Here is a 19098-nt window from a genome sequence, read left to right as displayed (position 1 = left end):
ATCACTTGAGCTCACGAATTCAAAGCCAACCTGAGCAACATAGCAAGACCTCATCTCTACTAAAAATAAAAATTAAAAAATTAAGCCGGGCATGGTGGCTCATGCCTGTAATCCCAAAACTTTGGGAGGCCAAGGTGGGTGGATCACCTTAGGTCAGGAGTTCGAGGCCAGCCTGACCAACAAGGAGAAACCCCACTTCTACTAAAAATACAAAATTAGCCAGGCGTGGTGGTACATGCCTGTAATCCCAGCTACTCAAGAGGCTGACGCAAGAGAATCGCTTGAACCTGGGAGGCAGAGATTGCAGTGAGCCAGGATCATGCCACTGCACTCCAGCCTGGGCAACAAGAGCGAAACTCCGTCTCAAAAATAAATAAATACATAAATTAACGTAACTTAATTTAATTTAAAAATTAGCCGGCATGGTGGGTACACATCTGTAGTCCCAGTTACTGAGGAGGTAGAGGTGGGAGGACTGCTTCAGCCCGGGGGACAGAGGTGGAAGTGAGCTATGATGGCGCCACTACACTCCAGCCTGGGTGACAGAGCGAGACCTTGTCTCAAAAAATAAATAAAAATTAAAAATAAAAAAATTAAATAACCATAGTATGCTTGCTGAATCTAGTAGGTTAGAGAAAATAAATGTGGTCCCTGCTCCCAGAGAACTTGAGTCTTACTGAGGAATCTTTCCCACCCCTTCCAAACTCATAAATGTAAACATCAGAGAAAACAGGGAAGAGATTTTCTAAAACAAGAGTTAGGAACTTAAGATAAATGCATTGGCTCTTTGGGGACAGAAAAATAATGACTGGCTGGAAAGCCTTTTGAGTTTAAGGTAAAGCTATCCTACACATCAAAGTCCATATGACAAGCATCAAAAGCCATGGAAAGGTATAATCCATAACTAGGAGTCAAGAGGTTCAGCTCAGGTTCTAACAGGCTGTGTAACCTTGGGCAAGTCACTTCACTCCTCTAATCCCAAAATGGCTCTTCTGTAAAATGGGCATAATAAGACCCTACTGGCAAAGTTGTCTGTGATGATTAAACGAGTAACACAAAATCACTTTGAAAGGTTTTACGTGACATACCAACTTAACATTAAGAGGAAGCAACAATCATTCCTCTGAATGTAGCATAAATCCTGTGGTTCAACTTCCAAAGTCTAAACCTGACTCACCTTCTTAGCGTTGTCAAACCCCTCAACCAACCTGTGGTCACTGAGAGAGAGGAGACGAGTCATGTGTGAGGCTCCAGGGGTGGGGCAGTGACTACTCAGTCAGTTGCTCCATGTCTCAGTGGCTTCATCTATAAAATGGGTGGTGTGCAATTCACTCAGGTATCCACAGATAATGCAGGTCTGAGGAACAGAGTGGAGATTTTACCAAAAGTGCAGAAAATATTTACATAAACCTCCCGCCCCCCAAGGATAAATAACCAAGGTCATCAAATATCATCATTCCCTGGACATAAGTAGAAAGACCCTTAGAGATCATTTAATCTCTTGCTTTATAAAAGGGAGAACTGAAACCCTGACACACGAGTTATAGAAGTCTCGAGCTAGTCAGGGGCAGAGCTAGGACTAGGGCCCAGAGCCACAGATTCCAAGGTACACTGACCTCTTTGCCAGATCACAGCATCACCCAAGGTTCCTATATGACATGTTATCAACCCCAAGACACATTACAATTTAACCAACGGCCAAACGTGGGCTACCGAAGGGAGAAACTGTAAGACTCTGGGGGAAGGAGGGAGGCTAACAGCTGGGGAAGTTGGGAAAGGGAAAGCTTCTCTGAGGAGGTGCATTAAGTCCCAGGAGTACATAACAGGAAATTATGGAAATATTTCAGTAGGTAGACTTGGGAAGAAAAACCTGATGGATAAAATTTTCTCTAGGGAACAGAAATAAGTTAGATTTATAAGACCAGAAGGCTTTGGTTGAACATTCCTTGATTATATGCAATTTAGTCCTTTTGTTGTAACCTGAGTTTCTAACACTTGGTAATATTTTTAACTCCCTTATCTATTGTCTCCCTATGAGACAGGACCTTCTGCAGAGACCACATCTAGTTTAGTGGTTAAGTATGGAGTCTCTGGACTCAGATTGCCTAAATTCAAATCCTTGCTTTACCACTTAATAGCTGTGTGACCTTGGATAAATTCCTTCACCAATCTGTACCTCTGTACCACCCATTTCAGGAGGTTTTGTGAGGATTAAATGTGCATAAGCGATCACAACTTACTAATGGGTTTTTAATCACTTTATAACGTGTCGTTTTTATATATAAAGAATAGAAATTACCCAAGTATACTGCATGTAGCAACAAGTATTGTTTTGCAAAAATTTTGTTACGCATGTGTGCATAAATGTCAAGTCAAAATGTAAAATTTGTTTCTTACAGTGTTTTCTTTAAAAATGTGAGACACTGAAGACATAAAATAAGGCTTAGAACAATGCCTAGCATACAGTAAGCACCTAGTGCTATAACTGTCATCGTTGCTGTTATGTACCTATTAAATGTGTTTGTAGAGTTATATAAGCCTACACGAAACCACTTTGGAAAATATATCTGATAGTAACGCAAATTAAAGGCAAAGCCTTTCTCTTTGCCTCTCATATCCGCACAATCAGAGCCCTGCTCAGGCACCCGTTTGTTGCTTGGCCCACCAGCTACGTGTTGCACTCAACTGAAGGGTCCATAGACTGACCTAACACTCTGTCATGCTCTGTCAATCTCTGCAGAGAAACGGAGGCTTCGTGCCAGAGTGAATTTATTTTTACCTGGTTGGTGTGCTGGGGTGGGGGAGGCAAGAGTCAAGCCCATGGGGAGCTGAGGGAAGCAAGTGAGTCATACAGAAAACTGTTTGCTCCCCCAGAGCCAGGTAGACTCACATGTGCCACAGACAAGGCCAGACCGACAGATACCTGAGCCTCTGGGCGGGCTGAATCATTTCCCCCTCCCTATCCTCACCAGACACTGCATAAGACAGCATTTCAGCCCGCCTGCCTGTTACAGGTGTAGCTCTTATCAGGAAAAGCTGGGAACCGCCAGACAGACACAAAAGGGGGCTGACTACACAACAAAGGTTACCTCAAGGGCTCATTTAAATGACAAGCTCACCTAAACGTTTAAAATAGTATTTAAATTCCAAAACCCTGATTTACAGAAAAATCTGGAAAATGTGCTCACCAGTAAGGAAATCTGGAGGTCCATCCCCGACATTGTGTGACCTTGAATTAGGCACTTCATCTTTATGTTTAAGTGTCTTCCTCTGTTCAAAAAAGAGAGAAAGAGATAAGAACACCTACCTCAGAGGATCATGGTAAAAATTAAAGATAGAATACTGTGAAATGCCTTGCATCGGATGTGCTGGCACTGGCCAATGCACAATAAACGCCTGTCCCTTCTAAACTAAGAGTGAACACTGAATTGTGGTAAACTATTAGTAAGATTCACCGGCCAACCGGCCTATGAAAAAGTCAGAGGCATTCTGGTCTCTTCGTATTTCTCGTTCTCTCCAGCACAACGGCCCATGCTAGGAAGTCTAGAAAAGCAGTAATTTATCTCATTCTTTAAATTAAGCAGAGGTTTCTAAATGCTTTGGTACTGTGGGGACCCAAATTATCCCTTGATACTGCCCCCTATTACTCATCGTTAAGCTTTAAAAAGGCGAGAGATTAAATATTGTGCCTACATTTTACAGTTATTCGCGTTCCCGTTTCAAATTAAAGGGAGGGAAACGCGTTAAAATTAGGCTTCCGAGCTTCAGACCAGCCTGTGGGGTTTTCTAGGTCATAAAACTCGCGGAGCGGGAAAGGCCCCGGGGAGGAAGGGGGGTACATTCCAGAGCTTTCGGGCCGACCCCAATTTCTCGTTGGCGACGAATGCTAGCCACGTGTCGCCATTTTGTGTTCAGGCAACATGGCGGCCGCCCCTCGGGGAAGGAACGGGGGAGGCGGAGTAGCGCCACGTTAGCCGGTTTCCCTGAGGGATTCTGAAGCACGTTGTGCACGGGGCCCTTGCTGGTCTGGCTTAGCCCGAGGAGGAAGGGGAAAGGGCAGAAATCACAACTCGTATGCCAGCGTCTTAAACGACACTTCCTCAGCGGGAGGAACCTGCAAAAAAGGCCTTCCAAGATGGCGGGCCTCGGGGCCGCCCCCGGAGAGTCGGGTGCGGTGGCTGCGCCCATGGGCCCGAAAGGCAGCCGCGGGAGCCCAGGCCGCGCGGGAAAAGCCGCAGAAACGTCCTGAAGCCCTGGCCGGCATCCCCTGAATAAACAAGGCCTCCATTGGCGCACACTATTGTTTCTAATGTCGGAAAAGGGTGCCGCGGTGGAAACGACACAAGGGCAGGAGGTGGGGTTTCTGTGGCTTTAACCGAAAGAAACTTGCGAAACGCAAACAAAGCATTATGTAAATGGACGCCATTCTTTCCAGGACCACGTTCTAGCACGCCCCGCAAACAGCAGAGCCGCGATTCGAGAGGCGGTAGTGAGCGGGTTTCGGTCTTTCTGCCCACCGGCCGCCGCCGGGGGGCAGGGGCCGGGGTGGGGGGTCGATGCGGCGCGCCCGGACGCCGGGGACGAAAAGGCCCCACGTGCCCGCCCGCGCGCACCCGCTCTGCAGGCCTCGCCTCGCCGCCCCTCCCCCGCCGGAAGACGGCGTCTGCCCCTCCCATCCCCCCACACCCTCGCGCACGCGCCCTGGTCACCTTGCGCGCACGTTTTAAACCCGCGGCGTCCCGGCTTGTGCCTGCAGTTTCCACCTGGGCTGCCCGTGTCGTTCCTCGCACGACCCCCCCCCATGTAGGGCAGGAAAATAATGTCTGTCCGCCATACACAACACTAGTATTTTCAGTCACCCGCCAGTGCCGTTAGAGTTAATAAAATACGTAATCATTTTAAAACTTTGCCGGACTCACAGTTTCCGCCCATAGTGCGCTTGATTTTCACTACTGCAGTGTCAGAAGGGTTTTTTTTTTAAGGACCATGTGAGGGTTGGCGCAATCTTGTGACCTAAAAAAGACGGGTCCTCATTTTTTTTTCAAGGGGTCCTGCGCAGCAAGCACTTCCGGGGTCAGAGGGTACGCGGGGTTGAAAGCGGGCTTCCCGCCCCGCCCAGACCGCCGAGGCTGCCGCCGGAGTCGCCACCGCCGCGCCCTCGCCCACCCGCCCGCCCGCCGCTCCCGGCCCCGCTCGCCCCCTCCGCCGCCGCCGCCCGCCCCTGCGACTACGCTGCGGCCTCCCGCCCGCTCCCGCTCGCTCCCGCGGCCCTCGCTCGCCTCGCGCCGGCAGTTTTGGGCCTACACCTCCCCTCCCCCCGCCAGCCGCGAAAGACTTGACCACGTAACGAGCCCAACTCCCCCGAACGCCGCCCGCCGCTCGCCATGGATGCCGGTGTGACTGAAAGTGGACTAAATGTGACTCTCACCATTCGGCTTCTTATGCATGGAAAGGAAGTAGGAAGCATCATTGGGAAGAAAGGGGAGTCGGTTAAGAGGATCCGCGAGGAGAGTGGCGCGCGGATCAACATCTCGGAGGGGAATTGTCCGGAGAGAATCATCACTCTGACCGGCCCCACCAATGCCATCTTTAAGGCTTTCGCTATGATCATCGACAAGCTGGAGGAAGATATCAACAGCTCCATGACCAACAGCACCGCGGCCAGCAGGCCCCCGGTCACCCTGAGGCTGGTGGTGCCGGCCACCCAGTGCGGCTCCCTGATTGGGAAAGGCGGGTGTAAGATCAAAGAGATCCGCGAGAGTACGGGGGCGCAGGTCCAGGTGGCGGGGGATATGCTGCCCAACTCCACCGAGCGGGCCATCACCATCGCTGGCGTGCCGCAGTCTGTCACCGAGTGTGTCAAGCAGATCTGCCTGGTCATGCTGGAGACGCTCTCCCAGTCTCCGCAAGGGAGAGTCATGACCATTCCGTACCAGCCCATGCCGGCCAGCTCCCCAGTCATCTGCGCGGGCGGCCAAGATCGGTGCAGCGACGCTGCGGGCTACCCCCATGCCACCCATGACCTGGAGGGACCACCTCTAGATGCCTACTCGATTCAAGGACAACACACCATTTCTCCGCTCGATCTGGCCAAGCTGAACCAGGTGGCAAGACAACAGTCTCACTTTGCCATGATGCACGGCGGGACCGGATTCGCCGGAATTGACTCCAGCTCTCCAGAGGTGAAAGGCTATTGGGCAAGTTTGGATGCATCTACTCAAACCACCCATGAACTCACCATTCCAAATAACTTAATTGGCTGCATAATCGGGCGCCAAGGCGCCAACATTAATGAGATCCGCCAGATGTCCGGGGCCCAGATCAAAATTGCCAACCCAGTGGAAGGCTCCTCTGGTAGGCAGGTTACTATCACTGGCTCTGCTGCCAGTATTAGTCTGGCCCAGTATCTAATCAATGCCAGGCTTTCCTCTGAGAAGGGCATGGGGTGCAGCTAGAACAGTGTAGGTTCCCTCAGTAACCCCTTTCTGCTGTTTTCCCATGATCCAACTGTGTAATTTCTGGTCAGTGATTCCAGGTTTTAAATAATTTGTAAGTGTTCAGTTTCTACACAACTTTATCATCCGCTAAGAATTTAAAAATCACATTCTCTGTTCAGCTGTTAATGCTGGGATCCATATTTAGTTTTATAAGCTTTTCCCTGTTTTTAGTTTTGTTTTGGGTTTTTTGGCTCATGAATTTTATTTCTGTTTGTCGATAAGAAATGTAAGAGTGGAATGTTAATAAATTTCAGTTTAGTTCTGTAATGTCAAGAATTTAAGAATTAAAAAAAACGAATTGGTTAAAAAATGCTTCATATTTGAAAAAGCTGGGAATTGCTGTCTTAAACTCTTTGTTGGTGCCTTTTTTTCCCTCCCCTTTTAGCCTGAGGTGTTTGGAGGGAGGAGGGAGAAGGGTGGGCCCGTCCTTGGTATTCTCTGAAGCTCTTCTCACCTTATCGGTAAGATTCCATTCCCTCTGTGCCCCAACAAAGGAACATAGCAGGCTGGGCCTGCTTTGGGATGTTTCCAGGGACAGAGGGGTTCAAGTTCCAGAGAGAGGCCTCATGCCCATTTCTCTGGTAGAAACAAGGTTTTCTCGAGGGGAAAAGGTGTGCCCATTCAGTAGGACCTCTGAATGGCAGAGCGTCCTCTCCATCTAACCAGTTCCCCCCACCCCCACCTCACAGGATAAACTTAGGAACAAAAAAAATATTCTGGAGTGGGAGGAGCCTGGGGAAGGGGTGTGGGGGGGAGGGAAAGGAAGGGAGGGCAGTGGGCGGTGGGGGGGATTGGGGGCTTGGAGGAGGGTAACAGCTGCCGGGTGGTGGTGGGACTAGAGGGGTCTTGGTTGGGCAGCAGGGATGGGAAGGGGGGAGGGGATAGTACCAACGAGACGCACGTGGTCAAGCATGCACCTGTGGCAAGCAGCCTGTCAGAGGATGTTATTACACCTGCCAAGTGGTGTATCCAGAAACAAAAGAGGCCCAGTTTCCAATTCTTCAGCTGTGTGCAATGTTTAGAGAATCACTATACCAGGAAATAATCCTGCCTAAATGGGTCAGTCCTCACAAGGTGGGAATGTAGACCAATGCAGTGACTATAACCTAACAATGATCTGCGTGTTAAAGATGCAGATTCCTCTGTCCCACCCCAAAACTAATCAGCTGCATTTTTAACAAACACCCCAAAGGAGTCTTAAGATTTGAATGCCACTGATTGTCTTCAGTGGAGGAGAAAGATCCCGCTGTGAAGGCCGTAGCAGCCTCACGCCCACGTCAGCCAATGGGACTATCCCTGACCTGATGAGAAGGAAAACTGCTAGGCAAAGGCAACATTGGAAACAATAGTATGAGAAAATAGAGCCTGAGATGAGGGAAAGAAGAAACAATAGTATCAAACAATAGACCAGTAGGTGCCAAAGTGGGTAGTTCAAATCCCAGGCACTATGGGAGATCACTCATGGCAAAGAGAAGTTCCTGTGGGAAGGGAGTATTATCCACAGTAAATATTTGTTGAGGCTTATTATGTGGTCACGCAGGGTTAGGCAAGCAGTCACTGAAAGGAGCTCAAATTCTGGAGTTAGACTTGCTTTCAAATTTGAGTTCTGCCTCTTATTCATGGCTTTGGGCAAAGTAATCTCTATAAATGAATATGTTAAAAGTAACACCTTCTGGGCTTGTGAAAATAAAATGAAAGCATGTATATAAAACAGAACAGTGCTTAGAACACAGTAAATTTCAGTGAACTCTGGATTATAAAAAGCCAAAAGGCCCATTTTTGGAGGCTGAGGGTTGGCCACAAAATCTGGGCAGAGAAGACGTGATTAAAAGGGAACAAAGCAATGTGTATTAAATGAGTTGGACTGAGAGGCTAAGACAGGTGGGGAGTGAGGGGGACCTAGTGAAGACACAGAAGTGGGTACCATGCCTTCTGGGAACAATGAGCAGAAATCCAAATCAAGGCAAGAGTGGGTGTAAGCTTGAACCCTCAGACACCAAGCCAAATAGTCTGTGAAGAATCCCTGAAACGCTGGGTGAAGCAGTTGGAAAGCCCTGTGAAAAGCAGGTCTGAATACCAAAAATTAGGCCAGGTGCGGTGGCTCATGCCTATAATCCCAACACTTTGGGAGGCCGAGGTGGGCAGATCACTTGAGCTCAGGAGTTTGAGACCAACCTGGGCAACATGGTGAAACCTCATTTCTACAAAAAAAAAAAAAAAAAAAAAAAATAGAAAAATTAGACAAGTGTGGTGGTGTGCTCCTGCAGTCCCAGCTACTTGGGAGGCTGAAGTGGGAGGATCGCCCTGCACCTAGGAGATTGACGCTGCAGTGAGCTGTGATCATACCAGTGCACTCAGCCTGAGCGACAGAGCAAGACCCTGTCTCAGAAAAAAGAAAAGTAGGCCTGAAACTCCTCCCTACTGTATCTTATACTGGGCAAAGCTGGCAATAATTTGTAAAATAATGATTTAGGCAGCAAGGCATAGGACGAATTGCTACTTGGAGAGATGAAAGGCAAGAATAGCAGTTGGCAAACTACCTCAAAGAAGAAGCAGGTTCTAATATAGGCTGGCAAGTGGTACCAATAGGAATGCAAGGAAAGGAACTAGTCAATGGCAGAGAAATTGAAACTGGGTGTGGAGGCCAGAGGAAGATGTAAAGAGGGGGAGCAATGAATTCAGGCATGGTGATAGAAGTATATGCAGACAGAAATATTCAACAAGTAGCTAGAAATAGACAAGATTGAGGTGAAGTCAAAGCTGCATAGGAACAGAGGTAAATGAGGGGAAGGGACTGGAGATGGAGTTTTGGGGTATTTCGTTGGGTTGAAGGACCTAGTTTTCTTGTTCACTGTCTATCCTAGTACCTGTCACCATACCTGATACATAGCAGGGACTCAGTAAATATTTGTAAAGTGTATATGGAAGAGGCAGCCAGTGAGGACAGAAGGAATAGTTGAAGCAGCAGGAAATAAATCAGGAGAGTGCCCTTGAGAGAAGTCAAGGAGGAACAGTCCAGGGCTGACGGAGTGATAATAATGCTGTAAGGAGGTTATTTAACAGATTTGATTGAGCATCTACTGTGGGCAAAGTACTCTGAATTACATCATGCTGTTGTGGTGCGCTTGGAAGATGTCTAGTAGCTGATTAAGAGAATGATCTGTGGTAAAGGGAGGAAGAGGAGGTGGAGGAAGCCATAAAATTACTTGGGGCTAAATTATCACCAGCATTGAATACCATAACAAAGGCTTTGAGCATTGTACTGAAAATCGGTGGTCTCCAAACATTTTCTTAAAGTGTAGGCCTTCAATAGCAAGTCTTTAGCATATACCTTTATAACTCATTTATTTATAAATTATATATGTATACTAATCCTCATGCTTATTTATAAGCTATATATGGCCGGGCGCGGTGGCTCAAGCCTGTAATCCCAGCACTTTGGGAGGCCGAGACGGGCGAATCACGAGGTCAGGAGATCGAGACCATCCTGGCTAACACGGTGAAACCCTGTCTCTACTAAAAAATACAAAAACTAGCCGGGCGAGGTGGCGGGCGCCTGTAGTCCCAGCTACTCGGGAGGCTGAGGCAGGAGAATGGCGTAAACCCGGGAGGCGGAGCTTGCAGTGAGCTGAGATCCGGCCACTGTACTCCAGCCTGGACGACAGAGCCAGACTCCGTCTCAAAAAAAAAAAAAAAAAAAAAAAAAAAATGCTATATATAAGCAGAATCCTAAATATTATATACTCAAGGAAGAAGCAGGTTCTAATATAGGCTGGCAAGTGGTACCAATAGGAATGCAAGAAAAGGAACTAGACAATGGCAGAGAAATCGAAACTGGGTGTGGAGGCCAGAGGAAGATGTAAAGAGTATGTTAAATATTATCAGTTTAAAAACAAATGAAATCTCTTCTGAATCAAAGACAAGATAATTTTTTTAATTGAAATCTAAATTATTTATTTACTTATTTATTTTTGAGACAAAGTCTCACTCTGTTGCCCAGACTGGAGTGCAATGGCATAGTCTTGGCTCACTGCAATCTCTGCCTCCTGGCCTCAAGCAATTATCCTGCCTCAGCCTCCCAAGTAGCTGAGATTACAGGTGCCTGCCACTACGCCCAGCTAATTTTTGTATTTTTAGCAGAGACACGGTTTCACCATGTTGGCCAGGCTGGTCTCGAACTCCTGACCTCAGGTGATCCACCTGCCTTGGCCTCCCAAAGTGCCGGGATTACAGGTGTGAGCCACCATGCCTAGTCTAAATTATTTAATTTATTTTGAGACAAGGTCTTATTCTGTCATCCACGTTGGAGTGCAGTGGCACAGTCACAGCTCACTACAACCTCAACCTCCCCAGCTCGGCTGATCCTCCCACCTCAGCCTCCTGGGTAGCTGGGACTACAGCCGTGTGCCAACACACCTGGCTAATTTTTGTATTTTTTTGTAGAAACAAGGCCTCACTATTTGCCCCAGCTGGTCTCGAACTCCTGGGCTCAAGCAATCTGCCCTCCTTAGCCTCCCAAAGTGCTGGAATTACAAGTGTGAGCCACCACACCTGGCCAAAATCTAAATCTTAATAGTTTTTGTTGTTGTTGTTTCTGAGACTGAGTCTCACTGTCTCCCAGGCTGTAGTGCAGTGGTATGATCTCCGCTCGCTGCAACCTCCGCCTCCTGGGTTCAAGCGATTCTCCTGCCTCAGCCTCCTGAGTAGCTGTGATTACAGGTGCGCACCACACCTGGCTAATTTTTGTATTTTTAGTAGAGATGGGGTTTCACCATGTTGACCAGGCTGGTCTCGAACTTCTGACCTCAGGTGATCCACCTGTCTCGGCCTCCTAAACTGCTGGGATTACAGGTGTGAACCACTGCACCCAGCCAATCTTAATAGTTTTTTTACCCCTTCACCCAGTCCTGTCAGACACCAAAGTAATTCTGGGGAAGACAATTTCACTGGAATGAGTATGTTTGGGGAGCAGAATTTCAGAAGAGTGATGTGGGGAAGCCAGTTTGCAGCAGGAGAGGAGGGCATAGTGGGTGAGGAAATGGAGGCAAGGGTGTCCACTGCTCAAATACTTGATGGTGCAAAGGAGAGAAAGAAGTAAATCAAAAACTTCAGCAGGAAAAGACGTTTGTTTTCTTGTTTCTGAAAGGAACGTCACTAACAGCAGATACTAAGGAACAAATGGCAAGCTGAGCGTTAAAGGTACAGGTAAGAGAAGACTGTTACTCTAGCCGTAGTCTGTTGGACTGTTGGAATTTAACTCTGTCCCCTCCTCCATAGGGACTTGCATCTCAGAATTCCTCTCCTTTGTCCTTTCTCTTTGGGGCATCTTGAGCATGTCCTGTCCTCTTCTGGAAATTGATGAGGCCCCATGCAGTTGCTGATTCTTGTCACAGCCCTGTTCCTGCCACCAGCTGTTAGGCCATAGCCACTGCCAGAGTTGGGAAGAGCCGGAACAGGTTGACAAACACCTGTTGTGTCATAGCCATAGTAGTTGTATCATGTGTTTAGAAGGCTGGTCTCCCCTAGTCCCCAATCCCCTCCCTTGCCCCACTCAAATATAGACACACACATACACACATGTACATGACCACCACACACTCCCCTCCAGTCAGTAGTTTGGAGAGTGAATCACCCCACTTGGGTTCACCCCTAGAGCAGCTACTTATTCCCTGTGACCTGAAAAGTAAGCAGTATTTACCAAGAACTTCAGGTTCGTGAGTTGAACCCACTTCACTCCTTGCTACTCTTGGCTACCCCAAGTGGTGAACCACATACTGTCCAGCATCTCTGGGCCTGCCACCTCCTGCCAGTGAGACAGCGCCCAGCCAGACATACAAATAGGCAGTCACAGCAAGAGAAGCCTCCCCTTGCCAAGTCCTTTGCTCACCTCACCTAGCCTGGCCACCTGAGGGGCCTTCCTAAAATTCAAATCTAAACACGTGTCCCCCAATCAAAGGCCTTCAAGTCCCACCTCACCCCCATGGTCTATGAAAGAAAACCCAAACTCTTCAGCACAGTTTTCCAGACCCTTGAACATCTGTTCCCCACCAGCCTCACCAGTGCAAGGCCCACCAAGTCTCCTGCCGCTACCTTCAGCCTTCCATACAAAATAACTGGCAGTCCCCCCAAAGTCATTCTGTGTGGGCATCCTTGCCTGTGGGACATCATTGTTTCTTCACTCTTCTGATCCTGGCTGTGCTCTTCTTCCTTACCTGCCTGGGGTTCTGGGGTTCCTGCTCTTTGAGCATCAACATTCTGCAAGGAAAATCACACTGTTCACACTGTACTAAGAATTGGGAGACCTGAATTCTAGTCCTGGCTCTGGCATCAGCTCACTGGGAGAGCTTGGACAAATTCCTCCCTCTTTCTGGGTCTTAGTGCTCCATCTAAGAAGACGAGATAAGTTCAGACCCATGATTCTCTGGCTGCCTTGGAAAATAAGGCTTCCTTTGTGGGCACCCATCCCAGCTTCTGCCTCCTGCCACAGGGCTGACTTCTGACACACAGGCCTTCTGTAAATAGTCTAACAGAGAAAAGCGGAAGTTGACAAAAAACTGGCAGCAACAAGCCCCAGCTTGGCATTTTGGGTAACTATTCATGGGTACTTGACTGAGGAGGAAGTAGAAAGGAAGAACTTCAGAGAGATTTGCTCTGAACATCCCTGATCTATCGTGCCTGTCACTTTAGACTTTTTCTTATTTATTTATTTGATTTATTTATTTATTTTTAAGACAGGGTCTGTCACTCTGTGGCCTGGGCTGGAGGACAATGGTATGATCACAGCTCACTGCAGCCTCAAACTCCTGGGCTCAACTGATCCTCCTGCTTCAGCCTCCCAAGTAGCTGGGATTATAGGCTATCACTTTATACTTTGAGGGGAAGACGCAAGGACAGTAGAGGGGAAGAAGACAGATATGCCAGAGAAGGTTACACACGAGGAGAAGTTAATCCCTAAAAGCAAGCCCAAGCCCTCGCCCCACCTTTCCCCTGCCCTCCTGCCCTCACAGCAAGGGCTTTAGGAGAGGGCTTGGCTGCCCTGATTGTCCCCTGTACCTTGTGTCCACTGAAGTACGGAGATGGTAACTGTGCTGCCCTCCTTCTCTTCCCAGGAGTGCATTATGCCTCCAAACATCTACCACTGGGCTGAGTGAGCCTTGGTAGGGAGCTGAGGCCACTGTCCTTCAGTGTCAGCAAACTCATACCATGTCAGCTAGTCACTCAGGTGGTGCAAGATGCCAAATTGGTTATTCCCTGAGCAGTTCAGTCACAGTAAGCTGACTCTAAATGGACGGTCTACATATTTTTCATCTTGTCTGTAATTACTTGTATTGCCCAATTGTTCTTTTTTTATTTTAATTTTTATTTATTTATTTTTATTTTTATTTATTTATTTATTTATTTTTTTGAGGCAGGGTGTCACTCTATCGCCCAGGCTGGAGTACAGTGGTGCGATCTAGGCTCACCGTAACCTCCGCCTCTTGGGTTTAAGTGATCCTCCCACCTCAGCCTCTCGAGTAGTTGGGACTACAGTCGTGAGGCACCACAGTGGCTATTTTTTGTATTTTTAGTAGAGACAGGGTTTTACCATGTTGCCCAGACAGGTCTCGAACTCCTGGGCCCAAGCGATCCACCTGCCTCAGCCTCTCAAAGTGCTAGGATTACAGGTGTAAGCCACCGCGCCCAGCCTGCCCAATTTTTCTTTTTTTTTTTTTGAGACAGAGTTTCGTTCTTTTTGCCCAGGCTGGAGTGCAATGGCACCATCTCGGCTCACCACAACCTCCGCCTCCTGGGTTCAAGCAATTCTCCTGCTTCAGCCTCCCGAGTAGCTGGGATTACAGGCATGCGCCACCATGCCTGGCTAATTTTGTATTTTTAGTAGAGACGGGGTTTCTCCATGTTGGTCAGGCTGGTCTTGAACTCCCAACCTCAGGTGATCCACCCGCCTTGGCCTCCCAAAGTGCTGGGATTACAGGAGTGAGCCACCGCGCCCGGCCTGCCTGCCCAATTTTTCAATCAAGAAAGCATACATGGCCGGGCGCGGTGGCTCAAGCCTGTAACCCCAGCACTTTGGGAGGCCGAGACGGGCGGATCACGAGGTCAGGAGATCGAGACCATCCTGGCTAGCACGGTGAAACCCCGTCTCTACTAAAAAATACAAAAAAAAAAACTAGCCGGGCGAGGTGGCAGGCGCCTGTAGTCCCAGCTACTCGGGAGGCTGAGGCAGGAGAATGGCATAAACCTGGGAGGCGGAGCTTGCAGTGAGCTGAGATCCGGCCACTGCACTCCAGCCTGGGTGACAGAGCGAGACTCCGTCTCAAAAAAAAAAAAAAAAAAAAAAAAAAAAAAAAAAAAAAAAAAAAAGCATACATGAAGCCTGGCACGGTGGCTCACGCCTATACTCCCAACACTTTGGAAGGCCAAGGCAGGAGGATCAGTTGAGGCCAGGAATTCGAGACCAGTCTGGGCAACATAGTGAGACCTTATCTCTATTATATTTTTAAAAATTAAAAACTTAAAGGCCAGGAATGGTGGTTTATGCCTGTAATCCCAGCACTTTGGGAGGCCAAGTGAGAAGATCAGTTGAGACCAGGAGTTGGAGACCAGTCTGGGCAACATAGTGAGATCTCATCTCTATTATATTTTAAAGAATAGGGGCCGGGCGTGGTGGCTCACGCCTGTAATCCCAGCACTTTGGGAGGCCAAGGCAGGCGGATCACGAGGTCAGGAGATTGAGACAATCCTGGCTAACACAGTGAAACCTTGTCTCTACTAAAAATACAAAAAATTAGCCAGACGTGGTGGCGGGCGCCTGTAGTCCCAGCTACTCTTGGAGGCTGAGGCAGGAGAATGGTCTGAACCCGGGAGGCAGAGCTTGCAGTGAGCTGAGATTGTGCCACTGCACTCCAACCTGGGCAATGAAGCAAGACTCCGCCTAAATAAATAAATAAATAAATAAAATAAAATAAAACTAAAAATGTAAAGGCCAGGAATGGTGACTCATGCCTGTAATCCCAGCACTTTGGGAAACCAAGGCTCAGGAAGATTGCTTGAGCCCATGAGTTCAAGATGAGCCTGGGCAACATGCCAAAACCCTGTCCCTACAAAAAATAAAATAAAATAAATAGCTGGGCTTGGTAGTGCATGTATGGTCCCAGCTACTTGGAAGGCTGAGGTGGGAGGATCACCTGAGTCCAGGAGGTCCAGGCTGTAGTGAGCCATAACCATGCCACTGCACTCCAGCTTGGGTGACAGAGACCCTGTCTCAAAATAAATAAATAAATAAAAAATGAAAAGAAAGCAATATATGTCTTTATAGAGCATACATGAATATCTAACACATATAAAAACCCTTATTGCTATTAACATCCTCTATTCTTTGTTGTATGCATATATAAATACACTACTTTTCAATATATATAGACACTATATATATATATATACACACTCGCATATATATATATAGAGAGAGAGAGAGAGTGTGTGTGTATATAAATGTACCCTTTTTTTTTTTTTTTTTTTTTTGAGACAGAGTCTTGCTCCATCACCCAGGCTGGAGTGCAGTGGTGCCATCTCGGCTCACTCCAATCTCCGTCTCCTGGGTTCAAGTGATTATCTTGCCTCAGCCTCCTGAGTAGCTGGGATTACAGGTGCCCACCATGCCTCCTGGCTAATTTTTGTATTTTTAGAAGAGATGGGGTTTCACCATGTTGGCCAGGCTGGTCTCAAACTCCTGACCTCAAGTGATCTGCCCACCTCGACCTCCCAAAGTGCTGGAATTACAGGCGTGAGCCACTGCACCCAGCCAAATTCACCATTTTAAAGTGTACAATTTAATGGTTTTTAGTATATTCACAAGATTGTGTAATCATCATCACTCTCTCATGCCAGTCATTTTCATCACCCCAAAAAGTAACCTTTGCACCTATTATCAGTCATTTCCATCCTCCCTCACCTCCAGTCCCCAGCCCCGAGTCCCTGGCAAGCACTAATCTACTTTCTGGCTCTATGGATTTGTTTATTTTGCACATTTCATATAAATAGAATTATACAATATGTGGCCTTTTGTGTCTGACTTCTTTCATTTAGTGTAAGTTTTCAAGGTTCATCTATGTTGTAGCATGTATCAATACTTATTTTCTTCTTTTTTTTTTTTTTTTTGAGACGGAGTCTTGCTCTGTTGCCCAGGCTGGAGTGCAGTGGCGCGATCTCGGCTCACTGCGAGCTCCGGCTCCCGGGTTCACGCCATTCTCCTGCCTCAGCCTCCTGAGTAGCTGGGACTACAGGTGCCCACCACCACGCCTGGCTAATTTTTTGTGTTTTTTTTTAAGTAGAGATGGAGTTTCACCATGTTAACCAGGATGGTCTCGATCTCCTGACCTCGTGATTTGCCCGCCTCGACCATCCAAAGTGCTGGGATTACAGGCATGAGCCACTGCGCCCAGCCTTCTTTTCTTTTAATGGTTGAATATAGTCGTATTCAAATGTGATATGGTCATACAATATATGGTATCACATGACCATACCACATTTTATTTATCCATTCATTAGTTGCTGGACATTTGTATTGTTTCCACTTTCTGACTATTATGAATAATGCTATGGTGAACATTGAACATTTGTGTACAAGTTTTGTATGAATATATGTTTTCATTTCTTTGGAGTATATACCTATCGGTGGAATTGCTGGGTTATATGGTAACTCTATGTTTAACTTTTTGAGGACTGCCAAATTTTTTTTACATTCCCACCAGTAGTATATGAGGGTTCCAATATTTCTACATTCTTGCCAACACATTTTTTTCTTTTTTTGGGATAGGATCTCACTCCTGTTGCTCAGGCTGGAGTGCAGTGGCGTGACCTCTGCTCACTGCAGCCTCAACTTCCCGAGCTCAGGTGATCCTCCCACCTCAGCTTCCCAAGTAGCTGAGACTACAGGCACGCGGCACCGTGCCCGGCTAATTTTTTGTATTTTTAGTAAAGATGAGGTTCGCCATGTTGCCCAGGCTGGTCTCAAACGATCTGCCTGCCTTAGTCTCCCAAAGTGCTGGGATTACAAGATTGAGCCACTGTGCCTGGCCACTTTTTCTTTTTTTTCTTTTTTTTACTGTAGCCATCCTAGTGGGTGTAAAGTGACACCTCATTATGGCTTTAACCTGCATTTCCCCTAATTCAGTATCTTTTCATTTGCTTATTGGCCATTTATATATCTTCCTTGGAGAAATATTTATTAAAATCCTCCCCAACCTAGGCAACATAGTGAAAACTCATCTCTACTAAAAATTAAAAACTTGGCCGGGCGCGGTGGCTCAAGCCTGTAATCCCAGCACTTTGGGAGGCCGAGACGGGTGGATCACGAGGTCAGGAGATCGAGACCATCCTGGCTAACACGGTGAAACCCCATCTCTACTAAAAAATACAAAAAACTAGCCGGGCGAGGTGGCGGGCGCCTATAGTCCCAGCTACTCGGGAGGCTGAGGCAGGAGAATGGCGTGAACCCGGGAGGCGGAGCTTGCAGTGAGCTGAGATCCCGCCACTGCACTCCAGCCTGGGCGACAGAGCGAGACTCCGTCTCAAAAAAAAAAAAAAAAAAAAAATTAAAAACTTAAAAGTAAAAGAAATTAGCTAGGTACCATAGTGTGCGCCTGTGGTCCCAGCTACTCGGGAGGCTGAGGCAGAATTGCCTGAACCCGGGAAGTAGAGGTTTCAGTGAGCCAAGATCATGCCACCACTATTCCAGCCTGGGTGGCAGAGTGAGAATCCATCCCAAAACAACAAAATATAATAAAATAAAATAATAAAATAAAATATTTTGCCCATTAAAAAAATTAAGTTGTCTTTTTATTATTGCGTTGTAAGAGTTCTTTATATATTCTATATACTAGAACCTTATTAGACATATAATTTATAAATATTTTCTCCCGTTCTGTGAGTTGTCATAACTTTCTTAATAATGTCCTTTGAAGCACAAAAGTTTTTAATTTTGATGAAGACAAATTTTTTCTCTCTTTTTTTTCTTTCTGTTTTTTTGGTTGTCGTTGCTTGTGCTTTTATTGTCATATGTAAGAAACCATTGCCTAATCTAAGGTCATGAAGATTTATATTCATGTGTTCTTCTGTGAGTTTTATAGTGTAAGAACTGGAACTATAAGACTCTTAGAAGAAAACAAAAATATAAATCTTCATGACCTCGGATTTAGGTCTTTGATTCATTATATGTTAATTTTTGTATATGGTATAAGATTCCAAATTTGTTCTGTTGCATATGGATATACAGTCCTTCCAACATCATTTGTTGAAAAGACTATTCTTTCATTATTTTATATTTTTTTCCTATTTTTTACCTTAATAAACTGTGAACATTTTCACTACAATAAATACTACAGTTTTGTGGTCTTTTTTTTTTTTTTTTTTTTTTTTTTTTTTGCCATATTTTTTTTTTTAACCTCTCTCCTATTTATTCACATTTGTTTGTACATTTTGCTGTCTTCCTTCCTTCCTTCCTCCCTTTCTCTGTCTGTCTCTCTCTCTCTCTCTTTCTTTTCTTGTTTATGAGACAGAGTCTCGCTCTGTCTCCCAGGCTGGAGTGCAGTGGCACGATATC

The 19098-nt window shown here is 46.7% G+C and overlaps 2 protein-coding genes and 1 long non-coding RNA gene across 18 annotated transcripts in view; 1 reads left to right on the top strand and 2 right to left on the bottom strand.

Annotated features, from left to right (window-relative positions):
• Positions 1 to 4580, bottom strand: part of LOC126934106 (uncharacterized) — a 139729-nt gene extending 135149 nt beyond the window's left edge. For 12 of the 16 annotated variants that reach the window (XR_007718819.1, XR_007718821.1, XR_007718822.1 and 9 more), the window contains exons 1-2: positions 3189 to 4580; positions 1209 to 1357 (exon numbers count right to left, since the gene is read on the bottom strand). The gene's annotated coding sequence lies outside the window, so the exon portion shown is untranslated. Of the gene's footprint in view, positions 1 to 1177; positions 1358 to 3188 lie in introns of all 16 variants that reach the window. The other 4 variants (XR_007718816.1, XR_007718812.1, XR_007718815.1 and 1 more) reach the window with 1 other exon arrangement.
• Positions 1 to 19098, bottom strand: part of LOC126934114 (uncharacterized) — a 239224-nt gene that overhangs the window by 124945 nt on the left and 95181 nt on the right. The gene's annotated exons all lie outside the window — the stretch shown is intronic.
• PCBP1 (poly(rC) binding protein 1) lies at positions 5099 to 6807 on the top strand. Its single transcript, XM_050754494.1, has one exon. The coding sequence runs from the start codon at positions 5385 to 5387 to the stop codon at positions 6453 to 6455; it is 1071 nt and encodes a 356-aa protein (XP_050610451.1). The 5' UTR covers positions 5099 to 5384; the 3' UTR covers positions 6456 to 6807.

This window comes from Macaca thibetana, chromosome 13 (assembly GCF_024542745.1).
Source record: "Macaca thibetana thibetana isolate TM-01 chromosome 13, ASM2454274v1, whole genome shotgun sequence".
NCBI classification, from domain to species: domain Eukaryota; kingdom Metazoa; phylum Chordata; class Mammalia; order Primates; family Cercopithecidae; genus Macaca; species Macaca thibetana.
This window is presented reverse-complemented; position numbering and strand designations above follow the sequence as displayed.